The 20611-nt window shown below is 40.5% G+C and overlaps 1 protein-coding gene across 9 annotated transcripts in view; it reads right to left on the bottom strand.

The window, feature by feature from the left end:
* The window catches only part of Cnot2 (CCR4-NOT transcription complex subunit 2), an 85687-nt gene extending 70719 nt beyond the window's left edge, over positions 1-14968 (bottom strand). For 7 of the 9 annotated variants that reach the window (XM_029542643.1, XM_029542641.1, XM_029542642.1 and 4 more), the window contains exon 1: positions 14795-14913. Coding sequence is in view for 2 of the 9 variants with exons in the window: in XM_021205847.2 (XP_021061506.1) it covers positions 14795-14799 (5 nt within the window). In the remaining 7 variants the exon portion in view is untranslated. Of the gene's footprint in view, positions 1-14794 lie in introns of all 9 variants that reach the window. The other 2 variants (XM_021205848.2, XM_029542644.1) reach the window with 2 other exon arrangements.
* Positions 14969-20611: the final 5643 nt, after the last annotated feature.

The raw sequence follows: 20611 nt of genomic DNA, 5'->3' as shown, positions 1-20611 counted from the left end.
TACCCTGGGTGGATATAAGATCCAGTTTTTAAATAGAAACCAGACCTAAAACCAAACCAACAACAAAAAATTTCCATCCAAAAGGGACATCCTGGAATCAGTAAAAAGTATTTACAAGTGAAAGACAGAGATAAGTGTGAGTGGGGGGTGAGGGGTAGTGCTTGCCAAGTTTGGTATGGTCCCTATGGCAAGAGAATGGATTCCAGCCAGTTGTGCTCTAATCTGCACATGAGCCTGAAGGCATAGGTGTGCCCCCCCCCCCACACACACACAAACAACGTGCTTCTTTAAAGTTATGGTTTTAAAAAACCATAGTCAGAAGCAAGCATAATGAACGGTGAAATCGTGAATGTTTTCCTTCTAAGAGCAGGACCAAGAGAGATGAGGCTGGCCACTCTTGCCACTTCCTGTACCGAAGGTCCTAGACGAACTCGTTAGGCAACAAAATGAAATAATAAGTGCTGCGTCTGGAGAGGAGGGGAAAGCCTCTAGTTGCAGATGACATTATTAGATCTACAAAAAATCCTAAAGTGCTCACTAGAATAATGATTTTATAGCAGTTTCATAGCAGTGCGGATTTTCATAATCTTTAACTTATCAAATGGCTTAAATGAGGGTACAAGGCATATAAACCAATATATAAAAATCACATTTTTTCATGCAGCAATAATGAACCCCCCCAAAAGAAAGCAAGCAATTCCATTTCCCAAGCATCAGAGATTAAAATACTTAAATTATACTCTGAAAGCTGCAAAAAATAATGGAAAGAAATTAAAAAGCGATATCAAAGAAAATGCCCCCAAGTCTAAAGATGAGAAGAGATACAACGCAATGAGCCACGACAAGTCACACAGCAGCTCACTCCTCAGCACTAGCAGACAGGCTAATCCTAAGGGTCAAATGGAAATTCAGGATATACTGACCAAAACAATCTAGAAAAAGGACAAAGTTGGAGAATTTTCATTTTCAGTTTTCAAGCATGTAGCATGTAAGCAAAAGATACTAGCATACGTAAGATTACAGTAAAATAGAATTGATGGTTACTATAAACCTTCACATTCATATTCAATTCATTTTGGAAAACCATGCCAAAATAATCCAGTGGGGAGAAAAATTATCTTTGAGTGAATACAACTATGCTATAAACCTTGTACTTTTTACTATCTGATCCCCTTCTCAAAACGTATGCATAACTGTTAGGTGTAGAGACACAAAGCCTAGACAGTTTAACATACTTGGGACTTTAAGGTTTTTTTTTTTTCTTTTAAGTATTTACTGTTCCAAACAGACACTCATTTGAAAAGCATTTTAAGGACCAGTTAAAATAGTACTAACAAAATGCAATCCAATGTTAAGTGAGTAAGTACAACATGGAATAATATTAATTAAAAAAAAGTTTGTTAAGCAAAAGGTCAGACACTAAAGAAATCTGTGTATCAGCTACAACTTCATCTGTTTGAAGCCTCTTTAAAAAAAACAAAACAAAACTAATTCCCACCAACTGGAAGCAAATTAGTGATTTCCTAGGTTATGAATGAATACTGACTAGACTCATTCATAAGAGGTAACAGAAATGTTCAGTATTTGAGCCACTATTTACATAGGTATATAAACGTGTAAGAACACAGAAAAGATCATTTAAATAATGCTAGATATAATTTGTAAACTCCCTCAAGAAATTTAATATAAAACTAAAAACATCAGTCCCCATGGATTTTGAGTTAGAAGCAATGAGCTTAAGAACCTGTAGAAAGACATCTTACTAAATTCTTACATAACATTAACTTCATTTTTAAAAAGTTTTAGAATGATAACTTTGTCAGAAATCAGCACTAAATTGCTTTGTCTTAATTACTTGGTACTCTTAGTTTAAATTTTAATTTAATCACCTAGTTTCTTTACTAACCTGTAATTTCTCAGTATTGGATTTAAGTCAGGTACGGACTCCGAAATGTTTTACACACTCACAGACACACACACACACACACACACACAAATTACTACAGTTTCTTAATCACATTATATCCTGCTTCTCAATTTGAACCCTTTCTATTGTAGTTTCTTTTTTTACTTCACAATGGTCTAAAAATGCACACATTATAGCAAAAGACATGCTCCAAAATCTGACTTTTAATCTTTCCCCAGACAACATGTTGTGCTACAGTGTTCTCTGGCAGCAGCCCGAGGGCAGTTCCAGCCAGCCATGACTTCACAATACTAAATAGCTAATATGTGGCAGAGAACTAAACTAGGATGTGCAGTGGATTAAGTGTCTTAAATGCATTTCTGACTTAATACTTTCAACTTAGATTTGCTGATACAGAACCCCATTAAAAATTGAGGAATATTTCTGCTAGTTCCAGTAGAATCCTTAGCTAACTGTGAAATTAAGAATTCAACTAACTTTGTAGAACAACTAACTATAAAGAGGAGCTGTGGGATTATTTAACCCACAGAGAAGCCAAGGGTTGCAGAGGCTTACAGGTCTTTGCCTGCTAGCCCCAGTTTTCCCCAGTACTATCTAACCATTTTCCTCCTCTCTTACTACACTTCACTGAGTCTTGTGATTTTTTTTTTTTTTAAATCGTAAGACATCTAGACTACTCCTGTGGTAGGGTTATCTGTTCTTTGTTGTTGTCCCTTCCTAAAAGGTCTTTCACTTGGATAAATACAGAACCACTCCTTCACCACAGGCTTCCCCATCCATTCACCCTCTGGGAGAAAGACACTCTGACTGGTCTGTTAGCCATACATCCTCCATAGACCTTTGATTTCTTTTGCTCCCTAACTTGATCACCAACCACCAAGTCTATGCTGTGCCCCCCCCTTATATTGTTAGAACAGTATCTGACACAGAAAAGGAGTTAAAATAATATTTATCAAATGAATTAATAAGCTAGTAACACAGAGTTAAGTCACTTGGCTTTGACCTAACCCTACAAAGCAAGCCACTCATTCCAAATATAAGCAGGTATCAAACTGGCTTTGAAGCCCTCCAAAAACCCTAAGCTTAATAATGAAAACTGGATTCTAATTTTAGCATCTAGTGTCTTCACTACATTTTGCATTAATAGTTGATACAGCAAACTACTCAAAAATGTTCTTTAAACTTCTTTAACATTAAGTTTTCCCATTAAAACCACTTGAGCAATGTTGGAAAAGTATTTCTGTATATTAACTTCACTACATATTTGCATGATATTAAATATGGTTTAGCTCCCTCTCCTGACACATAACGGTGCTCAGCAGGAAGCACGGCTGGGATTACAGCCCAATGCTATTATTCTATATTGGTAAAGCTGAAGAACACAAGCAGGAAAGGGACTGTAGTTAAAATTCAAACAATTTAAAAAAGTGAATTTAAAATTTATGTTTTAAAATTTAGGATAATTTTATACAACCATATTCAGTAGACAATTCATACATAGTTGGTATATGAATTGGTAAAATTGATGTAAAGAAAAAAATCATCAGAACGATATTAAAAACTTTGTCAAAAAACCTTTCATACAGTCAACAAATTACTTTTGGGCCCTTATGAGGTTTCAAATCCATCCATTAGTGCGTAGGACCACTTTAGGGTTGTGGTCTATGGCTCCACAGTAGAGAGGACCTGCCTAGCATGTCGGAAGCCTTTGATTTGATCCCAAGCACTGCAAATACCTAAACAATACTAAATAAACTGCTTGGTCCCTAAACATATGATCCAGTTGTACACTGCAGGGCAAAAACTTGAAGGTAGTGACTAACTTTCATGTTAGGTTTTTCTAATAAAAGATGCTCAACTGCTCAAGTCTATGTCAGTATTCCAAAACATAAAATCACAAGCATTTCAGAACCCCAGCATTCTGGGATAAGGGAAACTCGCTGAACAGGTGAGTGCTAAAAGGAAGAGATTTAGTGGGGAAATGTTAGCTACATTTCTTAAGGTATAAATAATGTACATTATATAAGGTATAATGCACACTGCAGAGTGTGTTCAATGCTACACATACATTATTTACTCCTCTTAACTAATCTTCCAAATTGCCTATATTACCCTGTATTATATATCAGGCAGGAAAAACAAGACTACAGTACCCATACATACTTGGTGGTACAAACACTGCTTGCCCCACTAAGTAACTATCTAAGTTGGTCCTTGGGAGAGAGTTTACTTCTGCTCTCTTCCAATCCTTACTGCCATCATCACTTTATTCTATGAATTCTTCAGCACTGACCTCAGTTATATATGAAATTTTAAAAAATCAATGCATAATAGTTATCAATTCATAATGAAGCAATAACACACCTCTGCCCATACCCAAAAAAAAGACCTCTAAACTTATGAGACAGATAAATTACAAACTTCTCTTTAAAAGCAATCCACACAACTCCAAATCAGCACTCTTCAGGAGAATATATATAAGGACACTTCAAACGGTCAACTTGAAAGCTTGAAATTTGGAAATGTATTCTTTTCCTGACTCACCAAAAAAAATACAATTTTTTAAAATAACATTTAAAGTTGTCAGGAAAGCAAAAATGCTTGTATATTCACTACATTTTTATGTCTTAACACTTTAACTTGGAGATTATTTGTCCTAGGCTGGCATATACAATTAAAAATTAAACCTCATTATTAATAATATACTAGTCGGGCGATGGTAGCACATGCCTTTAATCCTAGCACTTNGGAGGCTGAGGCAGGCGGATTTCAGAATTTGAGGCCAGCCTGGTCTACAAAGTGAGTTCCAGGTCAGCCACGGCAACACAGAGAAACCCTGTCTCGAAAAAGCTAAATAATAATAATAATAATAATATACTGTGGGTCTTAAACTATCCAAAGAATTAATTTCTAGTTAATATCCATGAATTAAACAAAAGCCTTTTAACCTTTTTTTAAAAAAATGTGTCCAATAATCTTTTCTTAGTCTAAATAGGATCTACATAAACAAACTGATGCTTGGGCACACTGACAGTCATTAGCAAAACTATCAAAATTATAAAAAGGTGCATCTTATACTAAGTTTTATAAATATATCTTATAAATAAATTTTACGTGTTCACTTTTATTTTATATTCTCTAAGGAAAAAAAAAAGACCTGATGAGATTTCTGTTTCTGAAGTTTTAGTATTTCTTCTTCTAACATTGCAAGATGAAACAAGTCCTATTGAGCATGGAAAACTAGCTTCTCACCAAGATGAGAGTGAAAGCAGTGCCCTGTCTCAACTCACAACCGTCCTTTTCCAGACCCTGCCTACTTTGCTAGTCCAGCTATTCGGTACTACTCTGTTTCCCTTATATGGTATTTATTTTTAATACTCCCAAACTCTCAGCCCCCAAAAGAAGTCTTCAAGATTTAAGAATAAAAGCCAGTATAAATTATTCAGATGTGTTAATATACATATGAGAAATGTACACAATAGTTTCAAACTACCTCACTGAGAGGCTCAATGATGGCTTTTTCGGGGTGAGATTCAGGAAAATGTGTGTCCAACAATAAAGTACACAAATTCAGTTACAAAAAAAATTAGAATAACCCAAAGAATAGTCAGAAAATGCATTCCTTTCAAGAAGGGAGATTGCTGGGCAGTGGTGGCGCACACCTTTAATCCCAGCACTTGGGAGCAGAGGCAGGTGGATTTCTGAGTTCAAGGCCAGCACTTTAGCATGCAAAAACACACGTACACTGTCAAGTAGCTTACTAAGATGAATACTTCTAAATAGCTCTGCCTCTCCAAAAATCTAAAAATTTCCCTCTTCCAAAGTCCATCAGCTGGATATTTAAATAAACAAAGTTCTTGAGTGGTAAAACTAAATGAATACAACAGCATCACAGAATAACATGAGTGGTAACAGTCAGTCACTCACGTAAGAAAACTAGTCTCGGTACAACTTACTCAGGAATCGTTATCACATTGCATTCAACATGCTTCAAGTTAACCAAATCCCTTCTCTTCCCAGTTGTCATCAGCAATACTGGGAGGCAACACCCTACTGATAAACTATGGCTCCTCAATTCTAATGGATTTGCTCTAATCCATAGCTAATGAAACTCACAGAGCCAAGGCTAGAACCTATCTTCTAAGTGTAGAATCTTTCCAAATAGTATATACCCATTTGAAATGAAGGAATACTATCTCCTGACACAAGTCAACAATAATACTTAGAAACTTTCTTCACATCTTTTATGTGCCCTGAATTGCGCAAAGTGCTTCAGAGTGAGCAATGCTAAGATTAAAATGTACTTCCTCCAAGACTACACATCTCAGGTCATCCAGTGTCATCTAAACAAAATTCCTAGCAGGAGAAAACTTATGTCTAGAGCATAAAACTTAGACTGTATTCTTGTTTACTACTGAGGACTCAATACAGTCTAGTTACAATCTAAAAGAAGTGTAGCTAGTTCATATGTTTCAGAAGATTCTTCAATGTAACAAGTACTTCCAAAAAACAAACCAAAACAAAGCAAACCAGACAAACATAGCATAGGAACTTTCAGTCCTTTCTTCCACTCTATGAGGTAACAGTTGCTTGCCTTCTTTTGAAAAATTAGAAAACTGAAATTTGGAGAGGTTAAGCCACAGGATAGTTGAGTAGAACAGTGACTAGTTCTAGAGAATTTTGAAAACCCACTTAAAGTGTTATGTTAAATAACATTCAAATTTTGTGCCCACAAACTTGTGTGTTCTCTCCACTTATATATAAAGTTTGAATTGTGGTTTTGCCTTATATGTATCACAGAAAGTTCTCCGAAAGATAAAAACTACCAAATTTAAAACTCCTTAACAAAACCTTTGCTAACATTAGCACAAAATAATTTGTCCAACAGAGATAATACAATCCTTCAAGACTGGAAGATATACTATGGATTTTGTAATTTTAATTGTCAGATGTAGAATCTAATCACTCCCACTATTTAAGGGGGAGAGGGAACGGGGACCATTTAAAAATTGGTTTGTAAGTCCGAAGCTCCGAGGTTAAAGATTTAAAAAAGAAAAAAGCCTCTTAGATGATGACTGCATCATACCTTCAGCTAACCTATGTGTGATCCCAAAATTCCATTAAGAACTACAGAGGATTACCCTACCATTCTCCCCATTTTATGAAAGCCAACTCAAACTCACCCTTCAGAACCTAGGCAAGCATCATATCCCTGAAACCAACTTAATTAACAAGGGTGTTCTTTCCATCCTACAGTGCTTCTAAAGCATGCACTACAAAATGCATAAAGGCTGAGAAATTATTCAGCACAAGCATAATGGTGTGGGGCCCACAGTAACAGTTGCTGAACTACTACACAAGGGGTCCTTATTAAACATGAAAACACCACTAAGTTCTAAGGAACACCGGTGACCTAATACCACAAAATTAAAACCCTATATATAATAATTAATGTTTCCATTACTCTTAGGAGATACAAATCAGGTCATTTTATATTTGTCCTCCAATATAATTTTCTCTAATACAGACTGATGCCAATTCTATCATATCTAGACATTTTTCCAAGGCCTTAAAACATTGCCCACTCCTTACACATCCTGCTAAAACTTACTAAAGCTTACAGGCTCTACTTTACATCTCTTATGACAGGATCATGTCTTGGGCACGCTTTCCTGGTGAGAATTCACCTCATTTATGCAAAAGGCATTATTGCTCATGAAATGTCCTGTTCTCGTCAAAGTATGGACAACTTGATCCCACTTGAAGGTGTTCTACTCCGTCTTCCTTGAGCCATCTTTCACCCAGGTTTTGGATCGTTTGCTTACTCATACAAAAATCATAAAAAGCACTACTTTGTAAATATAAAATTATGGCCAAGCTCTAGGCTAGCTCTACCTAGCATATCATCTCTCAGAACTGTACACTAGGGAAATGTGTAAAATATGTCATCAAAGACTGATTACTACTGCCTAGTCTCATTTTAGTATCACTATAAGTCTTCAGTGCTTGTCAATGCATGTTTATAATTTCTTAAAACCTGAGCAGCTGCTGAATCTTGTCAGGGCATTCAACTTGAAACAGAAATTTGCTGCCACTCTCAAACTTCTTACCCAAAATTTACAAGATGACCACATAAAAACTAAACTGTCCACTTATATGTACATAACTTAATAGACCATACTTTTCTTAAAGTAATACTAAAAATAAATGAAAAAAGAGATTTTTGAGTCCAGACTGATGAAAAAGACCTTTGTATTTCCTTATTTCTAATACTAGTCTAAACAGACTAACTGTTCTGTCTCCAAAAATGCCAATGTTAAAATTTAAATGACGTTTACACCAAGGTGACAGCATATAAAACTAAAATACTGTAAAAGTGCTTTGCAACCTGTTATTTTTAAAATATGAAATAGTAAAGCTAAACAAATTAGACCTTTTAAATGACAAGGTAAACAATACTATTTTACTGATCCATGAAATCTAAATAAATAAAAAACAAAACAAAACTAAACTAAAATCTGTATGCAGGAGAATCAAAATTTACAATGTAAAAAGACATAAAAGCTCTTTCCTGGCAGACATGACACAAACTCAAATGTTCCTCTCCCAAGCACACTATTACATAATCAGTCATTACATTTTGTCCAGATGCTTACACACAATGGAGCTAGATTTCTAAATGGATTATCAGGATGTTTAGTGAGGAAAAAGGCAAGTCTAGTCAATGCCACCCAAACTGCCTAAATATACAACAAAGTTTGCTTATCATTCCTTGGCACAGCAAAAACTGTACTAACTAGAAATGTACTTTTCTTTTCCCCTTTGAGACATGGTCTCAATCCTGGCTGGTCTGGAACTTGCTATGTAGACAAGACTGTCCTCAAACTATTACAGAGATCTGCCTGCGTCAAGGGTGTTTTTTATCACCACTCCCAGGTAACTGGAGGCCTATTTTTCACATTAATATCCTTTAATCTAGCTAAAACAGAGAGAGAGCATCCTGAGTACTAGATCAAAATTCATACACACACATACACACACACACACATCAAATTCATATATATGTATATATATATATATATACACATTCATATTCAAAGGCGATACATATCTTAAGTAACTCAAGTCTCTGGAAGACACTAAGCAAGAGAAGGGTTTCTATGTTCCACTAAATGCCTAAGGGTAAGCCTGGAACCTCTAAAACAATAGAGACCAGAACAATTATAGCTTATTTAATTTCTCACCGGCCATGCATACTCATACAAAAATCATAGAAACTACATCCTCAAAGCACTACTTTGTGAATACAAAATTAAGGCAGAGCTCAGAGCCTATCTACCTAGCATATCATCTCTCAGATCTACCCTAAAAATCATTTTGTTTTCTGCATCTCTAAAAAGGACCCATAAAAAAGCTGGCTCACACCTTTAAGGGGCTCTCGCTCAGACCCTGGAAGGCTGAATTAGTTCTCAAAACTTTAGCCTCTCAGGAGGACATGGTGCTGCATGCCTGTAATCCCAAAGCAAGTTACAGGACAACCAGGGTTACATAGTGAGACCTTGTATCAAAATGCAAAACAAATACATCATATGTTAACATTTCTAACATCCAAGTATAAGAAAATTCCAGTGAGATGTTGTTTGATCAAGAGGACAATTCTAGCTGAAATGTGCCAAATATATTTTTAAACCAGATTTAAAGATGTATTAAAGCATCTCACCTAACTTCCTAAGAACTATGATATTCAAGATAGATGATTATATGATCATTGTAGCTCAGAAACAGAACGCTTTCCCGGTACCTGCCAACATCCTGGGTTTGATTCTCAGCATATCAAAAACAAAACAAAGACTAGAGAATTCCACCACTGTAGACAGAAGAAAAATAAACAAAAAGAATCTAGTATCAAATAACTTAAATGTAGTAGGTCATGGCTAACCATTGTAAATAAATTACCTTCTAAGTACTACCAGTTGCCTTTCACTAATGCCTGTGGCCATGCAAAGTACAGCTAGAAATACAGATCCAAATACCTCATTCAAAAGCAAAACAATGTTAATACTGTACTACTAATTTTCTTCTCAAAGCTTCACACAGACTCTACAGACAGTTCTCAAAAAGCTAGTTACCATGCTGGGCCTGGTGGCGCACGCCTTTAATCCCAGCACTTGGGAGGCAGAGGCAGGCGGATTTCTGAGTTTGAGGCCAGCCTGGTCTACAGAGTGAGTTCCAGGACAGCCAGGGCTATACAGAGAAACCCTGTCTCAAAAAACCAAAAAAAAAAAAAAAAGCAAGCTAGTTACCTATTTTCCAAAAGGTAAAGCAGTAAATTAATAAAAAAGTAAAACTCAAAAGAGAGATTCAAGAAACAACTAAGCCAGCAACTGTTTTGCTTGAAGCTTATTTCTTGAGAATCTAACTACTATACATTACAGAAAGTATGTAAATGCAACCAAGACAAGAGTCCTATCTTGCTCACGCTCAGAACTATAGGGGTCTGGTGGAGGAGAGATGAGATGTAAATTCAGATCCTTGGTGACATACTCAGTGATGAACAGGCAGAGGATGGGGGGGGGGGGGATCAGGAACGATTTCATGAAGAAACTGACATAGTCCAGTTCTGAGTAAGTTTACCAAGTAACAGAGAGAAGTGACACTTAACACCCAGGGCCACACATGCAAACAGGCTTATGAATAAAAAGGCAAATGTTCAGACTTAAGGAGCAAGTGAGTTCAAAACAGTTAACTGAATCTAAATGGTCTTAGACCCTGAGTTTGATCTTATATAAAAATGTGCCTACCAAAGGAAACCTTGTTATTTCTCTACACAGTTCAGCTTTTCATTTGCATGTTGTGTAAGCCGTGCATCCTTCCCAGGGTAAAGACACTGCAGAGCATTTTATCACTTCACAGTGCAGCACTCCTCCCTGAAGTCATATACCAAGTATCTACAGCTTCATTTCAGGAACAAAAACAAAAAACTGTCAGAAAACATAGCAAGAATTCTATTTCTAGGGCTGGCAAGATGGTTCAGCTGGTAAGAGCACTGACTACTATTCCTAAGGTCCTGAGTTCAAATCCCAACAACCACATGGTGGCTCACAACCACCGGTAATGGGATCTGACGCCCTCTTCTGGAGTGTCAGAAGTCAGCTACAGTCTACTTATGTATGATAATAAATGAATCTTTGGACTGGAACAAGCAGGAACTGAGCAAGTAGGGGCAGACCAGGGCAAGCAGAGGCCCTAAAAATTCAATCTCCAACAACCACATGAAGGCTCACAACAGCGACACTGTACTCACATCCATAAAATGAATAAATTCTATTTCTAGAACATCCTTGATGATACTGATGAATAAACTGTTATCAGCATGATTTGTCCTAATAGTTGAAAATTTTTAAATAGAAATTGAAGGCCACCACACGGAATAACTACAGAAACAAGAAAAAACAGTAATACTAAAGAGCTCAATAAACTGATGCAAGGTAAAGGTATTAAAATAATTTTTAGAACCTTAAACCCAAATTTTCCTTATAGTTCCTTAAATGTAAATTTCTACAATAGATACCAACTTCAGCACAGCTTTTCCCCATACTGAAAATGTTAGAATGAAATCCAATTCCTTCAAATATCAAAACAGAAATCATTCTTAGTCTGGACAGACAGTCACCTGAACCTGAACAAGAGCCACTTCTATCATAACACTAGATCTTTTGATCCATCACTATATGCAAATCCACTCAAATTAAGTACAACTCTGATTAATTCTACCTCTAAAACTACCCAACCTCTGGTACCTTGACTTACTGTGTTTTGTGTTACAAAATCCACTAAAGGGGCTGGAGAGATGGCTCAGCAGTTAATAGCACTTACTGCTCTTCAGCTCCTAGCCTCCACTAGCCTCCACTAGCCTCCACGTCAGGCAGCTCATAACTCTAACTCCAGCTTCAGAGCCTCTGAACCCTCGGAAGACACTAGCACTCACACACATTATCCACATGCAAGCACACACCTGCACATAATTTACACATAGTTCTTAAAAATACCACTACAGCCTGGGTAAGATAATCTCCTCCTAAAACTATCACCATTCACATAAGCTTTCCTCCAATGTCTGTTCAAACATACATTCAGGATCTACAGCCCGCTTTTACATCTGTGATACCAAAACTAACCCTATAGTACATGTTTAAATTTTTTACTATATGTGGCTATTTATTTGTGTAGATACCAACAGAAAACAATTTAGGGGAGTTGATTCTCTTGTCCCACCACACGGGTCTCTCAGATCAAACTTCTGTCATCAGGCTTGGTGACAAAGGCCTTTATCCAGTCAGCTATGTCATTCATTTGACAGTTAAAAGTTTAATCAAAAGATACTACTACTTAATATCACTTCAAAAGAACCCTCAAAATTGTACACTTATTTTTACTCATATTCAGTTACATACAAAAATCAAACTTTATATCAAGCATATTTGGCCATTACAAAAAAAGAAACCTATACTATCCCATGGAGTGTAAAAAGATTCTATAATGATCCATTAAAGTTTAAGTTTTGCTAATATTAACACCTACCTAAGAAACAAGCAGAGCAGGGTTACTAGTATTTCTAACTTGCCAGCAGTATAAAATATTTATTTTTGAAGTTTTAAATAAACCTAAGGCATTTCTGAAAAACCAAAAAGCACCTACCTTTATATAGGGAAGTTAAGGGTAATTATTTTAGAGAGCATATTATTTGGAGTTTGATTTCATTTTCAAATCAAATAGTTCTCAGATGGCTAGGCTATAAATCACTCAGACATCAATCTGCTTCATTTTCCACCATACAAATGTATTTGTAAGCACTTTAGAAAGGCTGTATTTACTGCTATGTTAACGTGCAGAGGACTCTCACTAGCGTCTGGTAAGGTTACAGCTATCTCTATACTGCATCTTAGAACCAAAGTTCTCTGCCAACACATGCACTACCTTAACGTATGTGTGTTAATAAAGCATTAATAGGAATGCAAAAAAAGTCAAATACAGTTTATTTCTGGTCTATAGTTAAAAACAAAAAGAAGTCGCTTTTTAAAAATGAAAAGGTTTCACTTTAAGGATCTTGCAAAGTCAGCAAAAGTGAAAAAGTGGAAGAAATTGTCTGTGCATTTTGAACTTTTCCTTTAGCGTTAGATAACAGACTGGATAAGGAGAGCACAAGTCTTTATTAATGATCTTGGACCACTAAGAAAACATATTAAAGACACAAAACCTGAACATAGACAAATATTTGAATGTAGACAGCCATTTCAGTGCACTGGATTTTTAAACACTTCCAACTTGGAATAAAATTACCTTACAAAACTACAAAGGTGACTTCTGAGAAGGAACTGTTCTTGAATATACCAAGCATTCCCAAACATAAACTGTTGTGAAAATTACCCCTACTTATTTGGAAAGGGTAATCTATAGGAACAGGATTCCATCTCCCTAAAACTTCTCACTATGGAGAGTAATAGAAAATGTATTCAATTTTGAACATTAAGTGTCTCCCTTGTGAACAGATTTGGTTAACTCGTTATCATACTTTCTACCATTTGCCAATAATCGAAGGATCATATTGCTGTATTTTATAGGAACTGTCCAGATGACTAAAGAGAAATCTTTGACTAAGGATTTAATGAAAATGAAGCAAAACACTTTTAACACTTGTCTTTCCAGATGTTGAAAAGTGGAGATGTCCCCTAGGATTTCCAAGAAAGTGGTACCTATGTGTAAGATTTTTTTTTTTTTTTTTGGAGGTAAAAACGTACTGATGGGGTCTAACGTAAATGCAAATAACAAAACCTTAGAAATGATTTTACAAAAATAAAGTTACAATTAAGATTTCCTTAAGGGCCTACAGATAACAAGAATTATAAGCTTTTCTCCTAAGCAAACAGTACCTCAATTATCTTTTAACCCAACTTATTTCTTCTATGAAACTTTGAAGTGAAAGAGCTAAAACAAAACGGCAAAAGGTAGAGGGGGCCCGGCGGAAGTAGAAACCAGGGCTTGCAACTTCACAGAGTGTCTCGGGTTCCTCCTCCCGCCGCCCCAGGACCATCGGAACTCAGAGGCTACACCACTAGAGAGGCTTCCCTCGCCGGGTACGGGGTGGGGGACAGAAGCAGCATCTTGCCTCTCCACCTTGCCAGGAAGGCCCCTTCGGTATAGCTCAGGGCCTGGAGGCTCCCGAGGCCCGTTAGCCAGTGCGATGTCCCCATCTTACACAAACAAACAAACAAACAAAAAGAAGAAAACCACACAAGTGGCGGGGGATGCGCGTGTAGGGCCAGAAACGTAAAGCTTCAAGGACCAGCAGCTGCTGGGAACGTGGCAGGCAAGGAGCCGCGTCCCAGCGGCCGGGGCTCCTCGGATGCTGCTGTCGCCGCCACCGCCACCGCCGCCGCCGCCTTCTCTCCTAACCCCGGGAAGCGGCACGGCGGCAGCGGCTGCTCCGCGCCCGCGGGAGCCGGGGAAGCCCCGCGGCGGGCAGCGGGGCCCGGGCCTAAGCTCCGGAGCTGCGGCGGCGGTGGCGGTGGCGGCCCGAGCACGGCGACGCTTTACGTCCTGTCCACCCCGCCACACACCCCCTCCCTCCCTCCTCCAGCGCCGCCACCCCCTCCTCCCCGCCCGCCCGCCCGCTCCGCTCCGCTCTTCCCTCTCTCGATTGGAGCCGAGACAAAAGCAACGGGAAGCGGCGGGCCGGGACGCTACCCGCGGACCCCGGGCGGGACCGGACCAGCCCCGAGGCATTCCCCCGCCTTGAGGGGGCCCCCAATCCGCCTCCCCCGCCGCGCGCCCCGCCGCCAGACTTCCGAAAATTGGCCAAAAACTCACCGCATGAATTTTCTTGTCCCGCGGATCCAAGATGGCGACGTATCCACCGCGGAGGCTGCTGGGAGCAAGACCTTTACCCTCTGACCCCCGCCGTGACCCCCGTCGCTCCGACTCCGCTCGAAGGCGGCGGCGGCGGCGGCGACGGCGACGGCAGAAGGCAGCGAGCGAGTGAGCGAGGCTCGCCGAAGGGACGGAACGCCTCCCGCACGCCGGTCGACGGTGAGACGCGCGCCGCTCCCCCTCGGAGCCTTCCCGGGCTTCCGCCGCGCGTCTCCCCCACGCTGCCACCGCCGCCTCCCGGGGAAGATGCGGCGCTGCCTTGGGGCGGTGACGGAGGAGAGTGGGGACCTGGGCGGCCTTGCCGGGCTCCCGACGCTGCTGCGGCCACGCCGGGCGCTGCTGCGGCCACACCGGGAGCTGCGGCCTGGGGTCCGAGCGAGCGAGCAGGCGAGCGCGGCCTCCGGGCCGGGGGCGGGGAGAAGCCGAGGGTGGCGTGGGTCCGCCCACCTGGGGACGCGCAGCGTGTTTGTGTTTGTGTTTTCCTCGGACACCCCGCCCCCGAGCACCTCCTGCGGGCTGTCCCCGGGCTGCGGCGACAGCCACCTGCCCGGCCCGGCGCGACTCGACGCGGGGACTGCGGTGCTCGGGTCCTCCCGCCCGCCGCCCCGCAGCCGGCGCTACCTGGGTGCGCTCCCCCAGACACCGGTCGCCGCACCTCCCGAGCAGTGAGTTCCCCTCCGCGGAAACCTGGGCGTCTCATCGCCGCCCCGCTCTTCCTTTTCATGCCTTCCCCCCCCCCCTCGGTCTAAACCTGGTGAGAGGAAGTAAGGGGGAAGCGTGTATTTAAAGCACTACCGGGAGTACTTAATCTAACCGAACGCTGTTTATGGCGCTTTATTTAGTCCCCGCCCGGCGCGCCCTTGGTAAACCTTAGTGACCAGCTGGCTCATCCACGAGACCTTTTGAAAATACGAAGGCTGTGGTTGGGAACTACAAAACAGGACTGTCCCTGAAAGTGAAATTAGTTTTCATTGCTGTTAATTAATACTCTTACTTTACACCTTTGAACAAACTTCATGTTTTACGGTTACTTAACTTGCTAAAAAGCCTCTATGTGCTTTGAAGTTACGAGTTTCCGTAACGTATTGCTATTCCTGTTTGAGTGGTAGAACTTAGTAATGTGGGTTGCTACTAATTTGAAGTAAATAAAAGTTTCTGCTGTAGCTTTATAAAATTGCCTCCTTCCACTCCCCCAATCTATATAGATAGATATGATCTATGATAAATCAAAGCGATAGATATATATCGATATCTATCTATCTATCGCATTGGTTTATCATAGAAAGCCAAAGGCAAGAAATAGGAAGATACAGTAGCCTAAGGTGAAATTAAGAGTAACTTTGTCTTGATTTTGAAGGTATTTTGACATATCAGCAGATATGTATATCAGCAGATATGTAAATTTGTTTAAATGCCAACCGGAGCTGGTGTGGTCAGTAGAAAAAAAAGGTTTATTTTGCTAGGTTGTTTATTTCATTAAATACTCCTTTTCACCATTTTGTGTTTTGTTGTTCTTTTTCACTTTAGGGAAATTCAAGAAGGAACAACACAGTCCAATATGGCCCCTCCCCCAACAGTGCCTTCCTGTCTCTTCTGCTTCTCTTCCTCTCAAGTTAGCATCTTGCCATAAGGTAGTGTGTTCAAAGACTGGCTATACCTCTAGGAGTATGCAGCTCATGTGTGTGAATGTATGCAATGCAGAGCACCTTAATCTGGCTACTCATTATTTGGAGCCCTTAATTTGTATATAGTAGCATTATCACATTAAGTGACATTAAATATTCTAATTCATTTATATATTAACTTAAATATATTAAGTTTATATATTAACTTAAAAACACATTTTGTCACAATTTTAAAAATTGTTAATGTGTGGAACAGAGATGCTAGGAAAAATTCAATGAATGACCTAGCATTTGCTAAGAGCTTGTATTGATGGCTCAACATGACAATGTATGCACTCAATAAAAATCTTAAATCGGGCTGGAGAGATGGCTCAGTGGTTAAGAGCGCTGACTGTTCTTCAGATGGTCATGAGTTCAAATCCCAGCAACCACACGGTGGCTCACAACCATCTGTAATGAGATCTGATGCCCTCTTCTGGGACATCTGAAGACAGCTACAGTGTACTTGCATATAATAAATAAATAAATCTTTTTAAAAAAAAATCTTAAATCGTCCTATTGCATCAAAAACTTCTTTTCAGGAGATAATTTCACAGGTCTTTATATCTAGCACATGGGAAGCAGAGACAGGCCAATCTCCGAGTTCCAGAAAAGCCTGGTCTGCAGAGCTAGTTAGTTGCAGATGATGCAGGGATATATATATATACCTTGTCAAAACAAAAACGACTTCAGCCGGGCGTGGTGGCACACGCCTTTAATCCCAGCACTCGGGAGGCAGAGGCAGGCTGATTTCTGAGTTCGAGGCCAGCCTGGTCTACAGAGTGAGTTCCAGGACAGCCAGGGCTACACAGAGAAACCCTGTCTTGAAAAACCAAAAAAAAAAAAAAAACAAAAAAAAAACCCTCCTCTAGCTCCCATATGCTCATATGCAGTAAACCCAAATGGCCGGTCAAGCTCTGCCTTCTCCTGTACTCTGGTTCCATCCTTCTAGCCTCCTTTCTGTCACATTCCACAGGCTTTACAGTCGGTAGCACAGACTGGTAGTTGTCCCCCCAAATCCCCCTCTTTCCAAGTAGTAAATGTGGGCACGTGGCTACCTGGAGTAAAGACTTTGTGGCCTACTTCAGAGCCACGTGGTAGCACTGATCACCAATTGATTACAAGCTCTCCCTCTAGCTGTAATCCTTATCATGCAGTACTGTCCCAGAACAACCCTTAGAATAAAAACCAGTGCCTCTCATCCCTTCACTCCTCTCTGTTGTGCTCGGCCTGCCAGGGTAACATATACACATAGGAATTGGTACAACCTTACACTAGTAGTAACTGAGACCCTTCAGAACTTCGTGGGTCAGAACATGGTATCTACACTACGTTCCTTTCAGGTTTTGATCTGAGGGAAAATTAGTTGGTTTGTTTGTTTTGTTTGTTTTTTAATCAAAACCACTATTTAGAGTTAGACATTGAGCTGCATGCCTCTAATCCCAACACCTGGGAAGCTGAATCAAAGGGCGTCCCACACATTCGAGGGTAACCTTGACTATGGAAGGAAGGGCCATCCTGGGTTACGTTGTCTCTGGCAGGCCTTCCTTGGCCGCCCTCCCTCAGTTAGCTCCCTTCATGTTTATCCTCTAATATCTTCTGTAGGAGTAATTGCAAAGTGTGGAAAATCAAGCTAGGAAAACAGCGCTAAGCTGATGAGCTGTCTGGAGCAAGAGAAATGACACAGCGTTCTATAGCAGATCGGATCCCGGCACTGGTGTGCTTAGAGCAGAGACTCGCTGAGGATGGTTGACTTTAGAAATGACTGAACTTCAGCTGTTGAGCTCAGTGTCCCGTACAAAAGGTTAACGGTAGGCCCAACCCAGTCTGAGTCTTTACATGTACTTAACACATAGTAGTGCTGACGACAGTTTAGAGAGCGGGGCTTCTGACTCTGCTGAGAGTATAAACTGGCAGCATGTTTCTAGAGTAGGCTGTTAAAGCCTTGAGCCCTCAATCGGTTCCTCTTCCAAAAGTGCGTTGTAAGGGAATATTCCATTGTTGGCTAGACTAAGCAACATCCGTACAGTGAGCAGTACTCAGCCACTAGAAATGATGGTGACCTGTCCTCTTGGCTCAGAAATGGTGGGTTGAAGTGTCTACACATGCTTTTCCCTCTGCTTAACTCTAACGCTTACAAAGACACCAGGTGCTGGGATTATAAGTCACCCAAGTGACCTCATTTGACCTTAGTTACATCTTTACAAACTGATTTTCAATACAATCACTTTCTGAGGGAATGGCAATTAGAATGTTCAGGAGTGGCAAGCTTTGGCCCATGAAACACAGGAGGACAGGAAAGGCGATGGGCCACAGTGACAGAGGAACAGTGGAACAGCAGCAGAGGAAGGAGTGAAAGCTTGCAGCGCTGCTAATGCCAGGCAAGAGTTGATATGAACGAACATTTAAATCAATCACTGCGCTCTCCCTCCACTTCGTTAGCAACCAAAGGGTGGGAAGGACAATGCGGACAATTGTGACCTTACCTATCTGGAGACAGCATCGGATCCCATGGGTCAGGACTTGTTCCACAACTGCTGCTCCTCACTTCAGATGCCAGTTGCAAGTCAGCACACCCTCTCTGACTGGTCCGCTATAAATCAGGAGCCCATGGCTCCTCCCTCAGGTTCAATTAATTTACTCTAATTGATTGCAGAACTCAAGGAAACACTTAACCTATACTCACTGATATATACATATTGATATATACACACACATATATATATAAATGGATATTGGTGACTAGCCAGATGGAAGCAGGGTGAGACGCAGGGAGAGACCTGGAGATTCCATACCATTTTCATATGTGCCACCCTCCAGGAACTTGCATGGGTTCGACTGTCTGGGAGCTCTCTGAACCTAGTCCTCACAGGTTTTTATGGAAGCTGCAAAACATGAACGTGATAACATTATTGATGAATAATCAACTCAACTTTTAGCCTGTCTACTCCCCAGCAGCAGCAGCACTTATTCTAAAGCTATTGAGACCTCCACCAAGAGTCACCTCCTTAGAACAAAACATTGCACTGTCTCTGGGGAGTTGTAAGGGATTTAGGAGTTGTTGCCATGGATCAGAGACCGAGACCTAATTCTGTGGGAGTGGGAGTGTGTGTAGGTACATTACATATGCATTAATGAAATCTGCTACATAGAAATATGTAAATGGAAATGTGTGATTTATAACATAAATGGATCCAAATGGGTTTTTCTGAGATTCTGGTGGTAATGTACCGACACCACCTGGTTTTCAGCAGAAACACCAAAAATACACATTGGAGAAAAGATAGCTCCTTCAACAAATGGTGCAGAAGACTGGATGTTCGTGTGCTACAGAAGGAAACTAGGTTCCTGTTTGTGGTGGTTTGAATAAGTTTGGCCTCATAGACTTAATGTCTGACCCATAGGGAGTGGCACCATTAAGTGTGGCCTTGTTGGAGGAAGTGTGTCAGTGTGGAGGTGAGCTTTGAGTCTATGTATGCTCAAGCTACTCAGTGAGACAATCTAGTCTGGCTGCCTTCGGTTCAAGATGTAGAACTTAAGCTCCTCTAGCACCATGTCTGCCTGCACGATGCCGGGGTTCCAGCCGTAATGATAGTGGACTAAACCTCTGAACTGTACGTAAGCCAGTCCCAATTAAATGTTTTCCTTCTGAGAGTTGCCTTGGTCACAATGTCTCTTCACACCAATAAAACCTTAGCACTGCTTCTTGCCCTAACACAAAAATCAAATTCAAAATAGATCAAAGACCTTAACTCTTAGAGGGAACACTGGAAAGTACAGGCCAGGGCTTTCTGAAAAGGATTGCAATAGCATAGGACAAAACCCAGCAAGAATAGAGAAATTGGATTATGGGAAATGAAGAGCTGCACAGCAAAGAAAACATTGGAGAGGCAGAAAATCCCAGGACGCTGTCACTCCTGTGCTCACTACTTTTGTATTTAGTTAAGTCAGGAGTAAACGAGGTTGAAGTTAAGGTGCTTTACTTCATAGTGATTTCTATGATTTTCTGAACCCAAACCATTAGAAATTAAGATCAGCTGTGTGTGATGGCACACAAGTTTAATCCCAAATTGCAGATGGCGGAAGCAGGTGG

This window comes from Mus pahari, chromosome 9 (assembly GCF_900095145.1).
Source record: "Mus pahari chromosome 9, PAHARI_EIJ_v1.1, whole genome shotgun sequence".
Taxonomy (NCBI): domain Eukaryota; kingdom Metazoa; phylum Chordata; class Mammalia; order Rodentia; family Muridae; genus Mus; species Mus pahari.
The sequence above is the reverse complement of the archived record's forward strand: the minus strand, read 5'-3'. Positions and strand labels throughout refer to the sequence as shown.